At 44.5% G+C, this 15,159-nt stretch overlaps 1 protein-coding gene across 1 annotated transcript in view; it reads right to left on the reverse strand.

The window, feature by feature from the left end:
• Nucleotides 1-1,119: 1,119 nt before the first annotated feature.
• ADCY9 (adenylate cyclase 9) overlaps nt 1,120-15,159 on the reverse strand; it is a 133,537-nt gene continuing 119,497 nt past the window's right edge. The window contains exons 10-11 of the mRNA XM_032606056.1: nt 10,930-10,971; nt 1,120-5,384 (exon numbers count right to left, since the gene is read on the reverse strand). Of these exons, the coding sequence (XP_032461947.1) occupies nt 4,193-5,384; nt 10,930-10,971 (1,234 nt within the window). The 3' untranslated portion in view covers nt 1,120-4,192. The remainder of the gene's footprint in view (nt 5,385-10,929; nt 10,972-15,159) is intronic.

The raw sequence follows: 15,159 nt of genomic DNA on the forward strand, positions 1-15,159 counted from the left end.
AAGCCCCAGTTAAACAGAGACACTTATCAGGCATGATATTCCAAGAGCTCAGAGATCACTTCCCAAGGAACCAGAGAAAAGGCCAGCCCTCTATTTGGGTAAGGTCGATTCTTCATTACACTTATTTTAAAACTCTCCCTAAAATGAGAGTGAAAAGATTAAAAAAAAAAAAGAATAGATGAAAGAGAAGCCATAAATGATAAGTCCTGAGGTTTACTGCAAAAATTAGAGGCTGCCTTTCTAGACTGTTTGAGAAAACCCCCAAAGTCCCTGGAGTGTCCTTTCTACTAGAGAAACGCAACAAAGACAGCTATTCCCTTACCTCCGGAAGGTTCCTAGGAATGCCTGCAGCGCGGACTCAGAGGAAAGAGCACCCTCGTCAACAAGCAGTGTCCTCACAGGTACCAGGCTCCAGTGGAGGATCACCTAGAAGCTGGATCCCTCTGATCTGATGAGCAAGGCCTGGGGCCACATCTGCATCCCCTTTGCTGAGTCGACAAGAGGGTCCTGTGCTTTGAAGTTGCACATTAATACTGAACTCTGCAGGAAAAACCCTGGGGGAAGAGGCTTAACCCCTAGCAGAGCCAGCATTTGGCTCCAGGTTTGGAGGTGCTGTGAGCCCCTATGACATGTAAAATGGCATGTGTGATTTTTGGCAAAGACGCTCTGTGACTTTAAACAGATTCCGAAATGGGTTTGTGACTTCCCCATGATACGGGCACCCCAGGACTCTGTAAGGAAGAGGCTATGCAGGCACATCTTTTCAGAAAACTTACTTCATCTTCTCAGTCAGTTGCTGAAGATACTGCGGGAAAAACTATTTAGAAGGTCTAAAAAAATCAGGATGTGGTCGCAAGCAAAATTTGTCCTGCAACCTGCTTCTGTTCCGTGTAAAAATAAATAATTCTCAACCAAAGTTCACTGTAGCAAATGTGTCCATTTAAAACACACACACACATACACACACAGTAAGAGTTTTTAGTTGCCTTGTTTTCAAGGTCACGATGTAAAAGACCCGCAAAGCTTCCAATTTCAGCCACAAATGTCAGGGAAAAAGGAGCGCCCTAATCTCGGAAGTGGTAACGATCTTGTCGATGAGGAAATACCAGGCATCAAATATTGAGATTTTAGAGTATTTTAATGTCCATTTCTTCAGTGGGTGCATTTTGAAATTATTAGGATTAACAACTTAAAAAGGGTAGAGCAAAGGAAAGATGGAGAACGCAAACAATTGGTTCTCGCAGATTTAATTTTCAGATTCTAGGCATGACGTGATTTTTCGAAACAACCACCAAAAAGTGCTTACTTCGAAAGTCTAGAAATGCAAACGCGGACAGATCTTTGGAAACTACAAATCACTACAGTCCACATAATGGGGAAGCACGCGGCCCTTTGGCTCTCAATGTCAAGTGCAAATGTGCAGGTGTCTCCACAGCACAGTCAGGGTAACAGAGCCGTGAGCAGCCTCCAAGCTCTGTGAGGGTTTCATAACTGATGCTCTGCATTTGTTTGCATTGGATGCAATTATTTGTGTTTGTTTATATATATTTATACATATATAATTTGATCTGACCTGAGGCCAAGAAGAACTAGCAATTGCAACTCAAAGCAACTATTTACACACATTCAATTCTGAAGTATTGCTTCCTGCCCTAAGTTCACAGGAGGTATTGCCGCTCTGAAGAACGCCTCCACCTAATCGGAAGCGCTTGAACCCGCTGCTCAGAAGCCCGTCTGTCTTCAGCCACCGTCTGCTCAATGCCCACCGAGTCAGAGGCCTGGCGCTGCGGGTGCAGGCACTCCATGGTTCTGTGCTGAGGTATGCTTCCAAGCAGGGGCTGGGAAGGACCTGGGTCACTGGTGGCCCAAAGAGAACATCTGTACTGGCTGCTTAGGAAGGCTCGCTCGGGGTGTTTTTTTAAAGACAATTTAAACCGTCCACAAAGGCTTCCATTTGCACAATGTTGAACTGGACAGGTGGACGTCACCACTCTCTCCCTGCATCCGCAGCCTCTTGGCTTCCCAGGAATCGCAGGAGGGGAAGGGAAAAAAAAAAAAAAAGTTTGATAGGGAGGAAGCGTGTGCAGAGATGAACTCTGTGGAGCATGTTTTGAGTGGAACAGCAGAGACACGGGGAACAGCAGGAAGCACCCAGGCCCCTAGCCGCCGCCAAGGCTGCAGAGCCTGGAGCCAGATGGCGGAGGGCGAGGCCCACACTCAACACACGTCTTAATACTGATGGAAGGAACCCCTGACATGCCCACAAGGCTGACAGACAAGGAGAGCATCAGGTAGTGTTTTTCAGAAAAAATAAAATCTCTGCAGGATTTTATAAGAATACATTCTTTAGAAGAGGTAATGTCACAGTCATCCTTTCTCCATTTCTCTAGCATTGGAAGACTAACAATCTGACAGTAAAACCTGAAGGCAAATCTCCCTGGACGTGGAGATTCTGGCTACAACCGTACTGCCGGGGTCCGTGCCATGCATGTCCCTGGGGAGCTGGGGGATCAGAATCAATACTTCATGATGCCGGGAAGGGCAGATTCTGTACGTATTTGGTGAGGAGTGATAACAGGACTTAATGCAGATGTGAAATCTACACAGAGATTTACCAGTGAAAAGAAAATACACAGGGCACATCGGAGAAGACCTTACACAGAGCAGGAGCCAGTCCTCAAATATCCCATGAGCTGCAGCCACCTTAAGAATGAGGTGTCATATGACTATGACAGGGCAACTCTGGCCTGAGTTCAATCCTACATAAACTTCAGACTCAGTGTGGCAAAACGTAATTACAAGCAGGATTAGCAACAAAGGGCACAGAAGCAATTTCCTTGGGTTTTCTGTACTTCCCCGGTTCCATACCTCATTTCCATCCAGACGATTCTGTCCCTACTTACAGGGTAAGAGCTCTATTTAAATAGGGCTGGGAGCCACTCACCAGGCTCAACCCCACCACAAATGGGTCCTGCACAGGCTGAGAACAGGAAAGGATGGAGAAGCTTTCTAAATGTGGAAGCCAAGCGCTGCCCGCGGCCCTGGTGCTCTGCCCAGAACTGCTTCACAGCGAGCCGGTTCTGATCCCACCCCTGTCGTGAGCAGACCCCCTGGGTGGGGGGCAGAAGCAGGGCTTTTGCTTTAAAAGTGGTGGCCGAGGGCTTCCCCGACCCAGAGTGTGCAGGCCGTGCCCAGTGGGGTCCTGCTCAGCCCCTGGCGGGGGAGGCGGCCCAGAGTAGCTGAAGCACTAACGGACACCTTCTCATCCTTCTGCTGTGCCCTCTGTGACCACACTCCGCCCCCTCAGCCTACTTCCCTTCCCCAGACAGAATGACCCGGCAACCCTCCCCAAGACACACACGTTTCCTGATAAATAAATAAATAAATAAATTCAACCCTTGGATGTTTATTTTGCGTTTCCTCTCAGTTGAGTCAGCTTCCAAGACAAGCCCCTCCGCTCCAGCTAGAAGACCCCTTGGGGCGGGGGCAGAATGAAAAAGGGCTTTTAGATACCTGAGGCCTGGGTTCATGAGCTGTGAGGCCGGTAAGCATTTGGAATCTCGGCCTGCACAAGGAAGAAGCCCTAAAGCCGCTGGGTGTGGGGGGCGGTGGGTGCAGTCACAGCCCCTGAGGGCCCGGCTGGCCTGGAAGGCGCAGGTCAGGGGACACCGGTGTCCTGGCTGATGGCCCTCTACGGTCCTCAGCCTGCACGCCCCCAGCATCCCCACCCAGTGAGTTACTGGCACTTGATCTCAGATTCATGAATGCAAGTGTGTGTGCGTCTATGTGTTTACATAGAAAGGTCAGGTCACTGGAAAAACACTAGTACGTATACAGAAAAAAACCTCAAAAACATTGTATTAGCAAAATAAAAAAAAGTGTCTCGTGAGAAAAAGCGATAAAAATAATATTTTAACCACAGCTTCTGTTTTAACGTCCACCACCACCCAGCGCCATACCCTGGCCGCACCTTCCCTGGACTCCAGGCCGCGCCAGCCCCTGAAGGCACTTGTTCTCCACACTGCCAAATGGTCACACCAAGGGGGAAGAGGAAAAAAACGGATGAAGATGAACCCTGAATAACTGTGATCCACACAGAAGTTAGGGCTGCAATGACCACAGGACACCACGTCCGGGGACAGGTACTGTGGAACCTGGACGGACAGAGCACCGCGGGCGGCGCTGGGCCGCATCACGCCCTCTTTGAGACGTTGAGCTTGGTGAGTTCATTGGCTTCCTCCACCCCTGCTTCTTCACAGTCGCTTTTCTCTATGGCTTTGCTGAACCTACACCTTTCTTCGGCTTTGATGGGCTCCTTCCAGGGTTTCTTAGAAGACGGGTGAGTGTCCCTGGCCTGTGTGTTGTTCTCGGAGCCCAGGGACACCTGGTCCGGGTTCTGTACGGAAGGCACCAGGTTGGTGATCTCGTCCGTGGGGGAGCGTCCGATGCTGCCGTCCACCTGGACTCGGATGTCGGGGGAGATGGAGAGCTGGTGCTGCGGCACCATCCCGTTGTCCGTGCACTTGGGGTACAGGTAGGTCTTCATCTGGCCTTTGCCCTTGACGTTCACCGTCCCTCTGTAGTCGAAGTCGTAGCCCATCTTGCTCAGGACGCGGTAGCTTTCCTCGCTGACCTGGATGCGGCACTCCACCCCCGTGGTGTCCATCCTGCTGGCAATGTTGACCGTGTCTCCCCAGATGTCGTACAGCAGCTTGGTGGTGCCAATGACGCCTGCCGTCAGGGGCCCATGGTTGAAGCCCACCCTGAGCTTGAAGTTGAACCAGAGCATGTTATTGTTGAAGTCGTCCACCACGCGCATCATCTCCTTGGCGAACTCAAACAGGATCTGCAGGTGCTCCTGCGGGTGGCTGCCGTCACGGCACTGTGTGGCGTTCAGCCCCGACGCGGCCATGTATGTGGCCCCGATGGTCTTGATCTTCTCGATGCTGCTGTAGTCCGGCTTACTCAGGAGCTCGTCGAAGTCCCCGATCAGCTCGTTGAGGACCCGGTAGCACTCCTTGCCGCCCTCGTAGTTCTCCTCATAGAACTCGCTGAAGTTGACGATGCTGGCGAAGATGACTCCTCCGTTGTCGTGGTTCTTCGAGTAGGTCTGGGAGACCTTCAGCTGCTCGGCCACGTGGTAGGGGATGATGTTTCTCAGCAGCCAGTCGGCCTGGTCCCTCATGCTCTGGATCTTAGTGCGGTGCAGGTCCGCCTCCACGTCCCCGTGGTAGTGTAGGCGGTAGCTGACTTCGAATTCTCGATTCAGGAACCAGACCAACAAGAGCAGGAGGAAGAAGACAAGAATCACCTCCTGGCCGATCAGGCTGGCTGGGCTCCTGCTGTCGTGCGGCAGCGAGGCGTTGCATGGATTCCTCTCGGAGCTGGAGAGGAAAGAGAGGACAAAGGATGTGCCTTCTGAAATGCATCTTTAAGGGAAAGGTTACTGCCCAGTGCTTCCAGGTTCTGAACCAGCCCAGCTAACCAGCATCCTGCACAGAATTTTGTGCAGCTCAAACCTTCAACCACCTGCAGCTGCAGAGTGACCCGTTTCTGTTTAGAAAGATGTGGCGTGATAAAGAGTCACTCTTGTAAGATTCCTGTAATGAGTGCTTTGTACTTGCTTTGTTTTTCAGAAGTCTTTAGCTCCTTGATTTTTAAAATCTTTTCTTTTTTCCCAACTTTTTATTTTGAAAAATCTCAACCTTACAAAAAGGTTAAGAGACTGGCAAAACAAACATTTGTATGCCCTTCTCCTGGATGCAACAATTGCCAACATTGTGCTACTCTGCTGTTTCCCTCTGTCAACACAAACTGCACATGCGCACACACACTCACACAGGCACACTTTGCTGAACAGTCTGAAAGTAAGCTGCAGACATCAGGCCACTTCAATCCTGAAGAGTTCAGTACGAATCTCCTAAGAAAAAGGACGTCTCCCTATGGAATCACACCACCACTGTCACACCCAAGAAATTTCACGTCCTCTGATACACTCTGATATAATTCCCCTGCCCCCTCCCTCCCACCCGCCCTGGGGTTAGTTCTGTTTTGCCAAGGTCATTTAAGATAACTTAACCATTTAAAAAAATAATATAAAACGTATACTTTTAAGAGTAACACACTGTAGGAAACTCAAACAGTATAAACAATGGAAAATAACTGTCTTTCCTATGAGGTAACCTTTCTGTTGCGTACTATTCTAACACACGGCTGTGCTGTAACAACCAGTCCCTTGCAGAGGGCGATCAGCTGTGTCCATCTTTGACTACTAGGAACGAGGTTACAGTGGATATTCCCGAGTGTCTTTGTGCATATGAATGAGCCTGTCTGTGGGATAAACTCCTGGAAGTGGAACTGCTGAGTCATTGAAAATACACTTAGAATTCCGTTAGAAATTTCCAAACTGCCCTTCTAAGGGCTGAGCCCATTTCTATTCCCTCTGATGACCAAGTCTACTTGGTCTGTTCTACAGTTCCACAGTGCCGAAGGGCCACAGCTTGGGATCCCAGGACTGAAGATTAGCGCGGGCAGTCTCTTCTAAAGTTTATTCTTTAAATATAATTTTTTCACTTAAAAATACTACATACTCATCACATAAAATTTAGGGTGAAAGTAGAAAGAAAAAAGATTCACCCATCATCACACCATCCAGAGGCGATCACTGTTAATGTTTGTTGAATTTCCTTCTCATCTCTCTTTTATCTGTTTACAATGCTGTGATTGCTCTGCTCATGTAAACTGTACCCTGATGTACTCTAAAATGCACAGAGCAGGCCGCTAGATTTTACATAACGATGGTCTGGGTCACTTATATGAATATAATTATACATGGAACAGATGGACCCTGAGTTTAGAGAGTATCATGGCACAGAAAGCTCAATTCTACCATCAGAGTGTTTTTTAATGAATTTTAATGTTACCTGTACTTAGGCATATTAAAAATAATGAAACTGACCAATCTGGTCATAACGCCTTCCATGAAACACAGTCACAAAAGCCTGGCTTTGGAGTAACGATGCCTGAACTGTGACCGGGCTGGCCCCCCACAGAACTCTGAGAGCCTTGGGCAGGTCACACCATCTTTCAGGTCTCAGTTTCCTCACGAGTAAACTGAAGATGGGCTGGAGTATTGCTAAGTCTCTACCGGCCTAAGGGTCTGTGCAGAAAGGGCCTGAGGCTATGTCTGTAGAAACCAGCAGGGTGCCCTAGGCTGGCATTGGGGAGCTTGGATTTGGGGAGGGTTCCCACCAGTCCTTGATGAGAGGGGCTCACCGTGCCTGGACTGTTTGTACAAACAACATGGTTTCTGCACCTGCCCTCCTTCCGAAAATCTGGAATTTTGGTACATGCCAGGCAGAGGGTGCCTATGTAACCAGCCACCAAGAAAAACCCTGGAGTCTCTGATGGGCTTCCCAGGAGGGTGTTTCACACGTGCTGTCACAGCTCATCGCTGGAAGAATTAAGTGCATCTCATACGACTCCACTGGGAGAGGACTCTTGAACGCTGGCGCCTGGTTTCCTCTGGACTCCGTCTCATGCACTTTTGTTCTCTGCTGATTTTGCTCTGTGTCCTATTTGCTGTAATAAACCACAGCCACGGGTACAACCATGTGCTGAGTCCTGAGTCCTCCAAGTGAATGATCAGACCTGAGGGTGGTCTTGGGGACCCTGACAGAGGTTCTATGACTTAATGCCTAAGAACCAGGAACCCAAAACAGCCTCTATGGCAAGATGCACCACACTTCACTCATTTATTTTGCCAACTGTCATTTAAACAAATGGCAGTACTTACTATGAATCTAAAGTACTAAACAAAATAACTATTTTAGATACTAAAACAGATCTATGTCCAGCCCCTCAAGCCCTCTTGTTGGCTCAGAGTAGGGAGAGAATCTGGAGGGAGTGAGTCTTCTCTACATGAGCCCATTTCCTTGGCTTAGGAGTTGACCTTTCCTCCAGTTTCTCCAAAGTGGTAACACTGAGGAACAGCCTCTTTATTAGGAGACGTCACCAAGGCTTAAGGTCATCCTAGAACCAGGCATTGTAGAACCCGGTGGTAGAACTGGGTGGCGTGTCTCGGTTTCCTCAATTGTGCTGTAGCTAAAGCCGGCAGTGTGGCCTGAGCCTGGGATGGGCACAGGCCAGTGCCCTCTGGGTGGAGCAGAAGAATACGAAACGTGGGCAGGCGTGACAGGGAAAGGGAAACAACTGCACTGCTTGCTTTTACCTTTGCTTAAAAGGAAGGGTCCTAATGCACAGGCTGACATGTTGTGCCCAAGGGGCTGCCTTGCAACAGAAGATCTGTAACCAGCGGGTGAGAGAATTATTTCCACTCTACAACCTGTACTTCTTATCCTACTGCAGAAGGAACAAGGAAGGCAATGGTTCTACTCCTAAATTCAAATAGTAAAGGGCAGTCCTAAAAGGAGGAATTTTGTGACTAAATGCAAGAGGTAACTTAATAGATGGACAAATGGAAGTCAGAATAAAATACAGTATAGTTCATTATCACGGAAAAGAGGGATTACAAAATAGAGAAAAACGGAAAACAAAGACCACTCGTTCTAGCCAGCTCAACATGGGATGCATTAAAATTTTGGTATATTTCCATGCCATTTAAAATCTACGCCTAGGATGGGGACGGGACGCACCAAGAGGAGGCATAAGGGGGGCTTCTGGGTAATGTTCTATTTCTTGGTCTGGGTGGCAGTTAAACGGGTGTGTTCACTAGTGAAAATTCACTGAGCTGTCCTCATGATCTGGAGGCTTTTCTGTGTATGTGTTATACGTCAAAAGAAAGTTAACTTAAAAAAAGATATTAGGTGTTTTGCTACTAAATTTTATAATTGTCAATCATACACAGAAACATCTGTATCCTGTTTTTGTTCCATTGTCACTTTAATTCTCCTTCCCAACATCTAAATGTCCACAGGTATTTAATTTTTTAATTGTAGAAACAGAAAAAATCATCACTCATCATTAGATCATAAGTATTACATATCTTACTTTTTTTATAATACAATGAAATACCTAGCTGTAGCTATAAGACCTATGTAATTTCACATAATAAGTGAAAACCATAAATGCTTTCCACATTGCTGCATTTTAACAGTTGTAATATTTGGGTATATGTATCATAATTTAATTAATTTCTTTTTTACTGACATCTGAAGTTGCTGATGAACTTTCAATATTATCAATCAGATGTTCAATATTTTGGGGCATGCAGCCTTTACCAAATGTTGAATTATTTCCTCAGCAGATAAGCAAAAACAGAATTATTAGTTTAAAGGTGATGGACATTTTTATGACTATGTTTTATAGATTGCCAAATTACTTTCCAAAACTATTGTACCATTCTGAAAAGTAATAAGGCATGGCAGAAAAAGCATGGCCTGGTAGTGAGGGAGGCCAGGGTCTGAACACTGCCAGTGTCCATAGGCAGGTTCCTTCTCTGAGCTTCAGCTTTCTTATCTGGAAAATGGGGACAAAGTTACCTAATATATCAGGTTACTGTGTAGATTAAACAAACCTATATTAAACACCATCAATTCATATATGTGCCACACCCTGGCCTACACTGGGTATTCACATGGTAACATTTTGAAGGTATGATTTGAAGATTAGAAGGAATTCTGTAGTTATTTAATAGTGCAATGACTTGTGTAGTAGCCTATTTATCTTCTACGACATTTCCTCTTTTGTGATTTTTTTGGTCTTTTATCTACACAGGTCTTAATTAGCTCTTTACATAATAGTCTCACAAATATTTTTTTCAGTCCGCTTTTATCGTCCCCTCGGTCAGTCTTATTTTTTTGTGCGTGTGGTTCTATTTATTATTTGTAAGATTGGAAAGTTATCTCTGTCTTAGAAGCTTGAGAACTGCTTAATTTTACTTTTTCTAGATGTTTATATAGTTTATATAATTTAAAATTTTTTGACTTCAATTTATTTAGAATTAATTTTGATGTTTATAGTAAAGCAAGGGCCCAACATTTATTTGTTTCAAATTTCTAGTCGGTTATTTCAAAATATTTTAGGGAATAAATTTTCTTTGATTTGTGAGATCTCCTTTGTAACATTCTAATGTCTTATATAAAATTAAACCAAATCTAACACAGGAAACCCTTGCTTTTTGAAAGTTCGCTTTTCACCGCTTTGCTTTGATGAAAGACCTACATTAGTACCTGTTTTTGCTAATGAAAGAAATCTGAAGGGGATTTTTGCCTTTAGAAAAAAAGGCAAAAAGCAAAACTAATGTTCAGCATTTGTTTCGCAGTGAGTGTTACAGAGGCAGCGCCATCCTGAGAGGCAGGAGTGGCCCCGCCAAGCTCCTTCCCTGGAACCACACTGAGCATCGCAGCATCAGCCACCACAGCTCTGAACTGTGTCTGTGAGCATCTGTGCTTTACCTCAACTTACTCTGTGCCTCCGTTAGCAAACTGTGTCCTAACGGAACTGCTTCTTCACTTTTTGGCTTAGGAAAGTTTTCACAGGAACGCTCTACTTTCAGAGAGTGGGAGAAACCAGCCTATGTCTTTTTTAAAAAAATTAATTAATTAGGCTGCGCGGAGTATTAGTTGCAGTACTCAGGATCTTTGTTGCCATGTACAGGATCTTCAGTTGCGGGATCTGACCAGGGATTGAACCTGGGCCCCCTGCATTGGAAGCATGGAGTCTTAACCGCTGGACCACCAGGGAAGTCCCCTGCCTATGTCTTAACAATTATTCATTTTCCCAAAGATATTATAAGTATGAACTGATATTTTAACAAATAGATATCTTCCACGTACTCTTGTAAGAATGCATATGTTGTTTTTTTTTAATTCAAGATACAACTGTTTTTCAGGAAACTTAGAAATAACCAGCAGTAATAATACAGTTACACCCATTTATTCAGATATAGGCACAATGTTAAAAGCTTACCTGAAATTCTGTACTGCATCTAGGTGTGAAATTATTATGGAACTGAAATTAAAATGCAGAAAACTATTATTATAAAAAGCAAAGAGGGCATTATACAAAGCAATCTGAGAAGAGTTTAAATAAAAACAACTTTCCTATTTTTAAGGTGGAGATCAAGGTAGAAAGTTAAGGATAGTAAATTTCAATTATAATTTGATGCTGTGTGTTAATGAAGAATAACAAAATGGTAAAGACAACAATGTAAAAGCCTTTGTATCAGCTGTGGAAAGTAGGCACAACCACTAAAAAGCGAAATCAAGGAAGAGTCTCTAAGGACTTCATTTTGCTGTTAAGGACTTATCTATGGTGTCGTGTCCTACAGGCTAGAAACTTCAGTCATGTTCAAACAGCAAAGTCTACTGACAAAGGATCAATTTGAAAAGGCCCCGCTGGAGGCGTTGGCAGATTACTTACTGGAGAAGCCGGACTTTGCTATTGGTGATGCCCAAACCAATCAAACCCCAACTTTAAGGCATCAAAACCACACCTAACTAAAGACCTCTCTCTTGGTGCTCGGGAAGGTACCCAAGACACCCAGCCCCATTCTCTCCACATGCTGCACAGCTTCCTCTGGGGTCATGTTACCCAGCGTCCACTCAGGCCCACAAATCACCCAAACCTCTCCACCCGGGGCAAGTGCCCTGATGCTTCGTCCTTCAGGTCCCCCAGCCTTGCTCCCTGCAAAGGGGACGTTGCAGAGCACCTGTGAGCAGCTCTCCTGGGCAACAAAGGCCAGTGAGGGCTCAGAGTGGCTTTTTTGATTACAGGAGGTATTAAATGACTTCACAGAAAAGGAAAGAAAAGCAAGAGCTACACACAAACTGTCCTCTTCTTACCCTGTCCAGACGTGACTGTGACACTGCTGTAACCCACGTGTCTGTGTCTCCCCAAAGCTGGAAGAGTCCCCCCCGCCAGCTTCACAGGAGTTGAGTTTATGTTTTGTCCTCCCCACATGTTCCCTACGCTGGGTTCGGCTCAGCAGTGACAGGGTGGACAGGCTGAAAAGATTCTGCGTGAATGCGGGTGTACTGGGTCCAGCAGAGATTCAACCGCCAGCCCTACCTCAAGACCTGCTATTTGATTTCTAGGTGAAAAGGCAATGGATGGGTTCCCTATCGCTACGGCTCTCTAGATCCAAGTGGAAAAGGCCCGCACCAGTGACTAAATGACACTGTGAATGGCTGATGGGGTATTTGTGTTGGATCTAAAAGGTTGAAAGTCAGACTGTTGAATTTCATGCTCTTGGGAAAGAGCTTTATAATGACTATAATTCCAAAAGGCCGCACCTTCAGAAAGGAAAAATGACACTTTGTTTTGCTTAAAGTAATTTAACTATTCATTAAAGTTTCCTTTCAAATGCTGAATGACATTTCTATTTCCTTTTTGATCTTAATTTGCAGAGAACTTGAATATCTTTCATGTGGTTATTATTTCATGAAGTAAACTGAGGAAGGACACTCACCCTGCCCGTTACTGACCACTGCTTTGGTAATACCCAAAAGGCACTATGGTAATTTCATCTGATATTGAGACAACTTGGACCACTTTCTACTTCTGAGTTTACTAAAGCAATGGTTCTTGGCAACAGTAATACCATTCCTAGGGGGCATTTTGGAAACACTGGGGGCCCCTCTGATTGTTTGGGGAGCCAGGAATGTTAGATGCCCTGCAAAGCACAATAGAGAAATGTCCCATGTAACTTTGAAATATCCTGCTAACCTAAACCCACTGTAATTTTAAATAAATGATTCTTTAACATGTGCTAACATAAAACATAAGCAGTTACACAAAAAGTCCAACATTTAGGAGAAGTCTGTTACAGAAACAGAAGCTTAATGGTTTGAGACATTCCCCTGAAATTTCTGAATAAATGACTCACCGTGTGCACTCTGCTATCCAAGGTATCATCGTATTTCCAACTACATATTTAGTTGAAAAGGTTAAAAGCCACAAAACCAGTTGCAAATGTGCAACAGGTAATTTCAGACTCATTTTAACAGCTAAGAACCAAATGTGATTTAATTCGTAGAACACATGAAAGGTAGGGGTCTTACTGGATTTCATTAACAAAGGATGTTTTAAATATAGCACCTATCACTGCCATCCTCTATATTTTAATTTTTAAATTCTTTGTAGCACAGCAGTAAGAACACATCCTGCCCCCAGGGGTCTTCACAAAGCTCCTGTTTCTCTTCCCCACACCATCTGTGAGAGGACTTTTTTTTTTTAAAGATTTTGTTGTTGTTGTTGTTGTGGACCATTTTTAAAGTCTTTATTGAATTTGTTACAATACTGCTTCTGTTTTATGTTGGTTTTTTTGGCTGCGAGGCCTGTGGGATCTTAGCTCCCTGACCAGGGATTGAACCCGCACCCGCTGCATTGGAAGGCGAAGTCTTTACCACTTGACCGCCAGGGAACTCCCCGTGAGAGGGCTTTGAAGGCCATCTGAGTACCAGGGATGGAATCCACTCTTCAATATGTGGAAGGATTTCAAGATAAATGATATATTTCCAGTGATTCATCATTGCCCTAACGTTTCCTGTTACAACACGGAGAACTGTTATGACATGATATTTATGAATAAGGCCAGGTCACTCGCAAGACCATCATACTTCTTCATTTCCTCCACTTCAACAATCTGTAACCTGTCTCGGCACACTGGCCCTACTACAAAAGGTTAGGACCAGCTTCCTCTTTTCATTTTTGTGTCACCTATACCTCTATTACTTCATTTTCTTGATAGTCTTGTATGAAACGGCTTCTGGTCCTACTTTCTTAAATTCAAACTTCTTCATCATAAGTACAGTCGACCCTCTGTGTCCACAGGTTGTGCATCTGCGGATTCAACCAACCTCAGACTGAAAATATCAGGGAAAAACAAAATCCCAGAAAGTTCAAAAAAAGCAAAACTTAAACTTGCCACATGCTGACAACTATTTACATAGCACTTACATTGTATTAGGTATTATAAGTAATCCTGAGATGATTTAAAGTATACAGGAGGGCATGAGTAGATTATATGAAAATATTCATATTATGCCATTTATAGAAGGAACTTGAGCATTCTTGAATTTTGGTACCCAAGGGGTGGTCTGGGAACCAATCCCCTGCAGATACCAAGGGACAACTGTGAGCTCAAGCGTGTGACTACTGCATGATGTCTGCTGGGGATGGTCACCCCAGGATGTCTGCAGGCAAATATTCAATACATATAATGTTATTAAAGTTATTTTCTTTTTCTTTCATTTGTATATTACTCTTTGGGCATTTCATCAAGTTGTTGACTTTATGTGTGCTGAAAGCTATTTCATGTTGTGACAGGAAATGTCTGTTCGGGTGGAGTGCATTAGTCCTGACGAGAAAGTGCAAGTGACAGACACAACTCAACAGCAAAATCCAACAATCTGGTTAAAAAATGGACAGAGGATCTAAACAGATATTTTTCCAAAGTAGACAGAGATAGCCAATGGGTACATGAAAAGCTGCTCAACATCCCGAATCATCAGGGAAATGCAAACCAAAACCACAGTAAAACATCACCTCACACCCGTTAGAACAGGTATTATTTAAAAAGACAAGAAATAGCAAGCGTTGTTGAAGATGTGAAGAGAAGCCTCGTGCACTATTGGTGGGAATGTAAATTGGTACAGCCACTATGGAAAACAGTATGTAGGCTCCCCCCAGATTAAAAACAGAACTATCATATGACCTAGCAGTTCCACTATTAGGAATATATCTGAAGGAAACAAAAACAGTAACTTGAAAAGACATCTGCACCCCCATGCTCATTACAGTACTATTTACAATAGTCAAGAGGGGAAGCAACCTAAGTGTCCATCAATAGATGAATGGATAAAGAAGATGTGGTATATATATAAAATGCAGTATTACTCAGCCATAAAAAAGAAGGAAAATCCTGCCATTTGTGACAACACAGGCAGACCTTAAAAGCATTATGTTAAGTGAAATAAGTCAGACAGAGAAAGACAAATACCGTATGATCTCAGTTATATGTAGAATCTTAAGACAAACAAAAACCCCCATGAACTCATAGATACAGAGAACAGACTGGTGGTTGCCAGAGGCAGGGGTGGGAGGTGAGTGAAATGGGTGAAGGTGGTCAAAAGGTACAAATTTCCAGTTATAAAATAAATAAGTCCTGGGGAAGTAATGCACAGCATGGGGACCACA

The sequence above is a fragment of the Phocoena sinus genome, chromosome 15, assembly GCF_008692025.1.
Source record: "Phocoena sinus isolate mPhoSin1 chromosome 15, mPhoSin1.pri, whole genome shotgun sequence".
NCBI lineage: Eukaryota > Metazoa > Chordata > Mammalia > Artiodactyla > Phocoenidae > Phocoena > Phocoena sinus.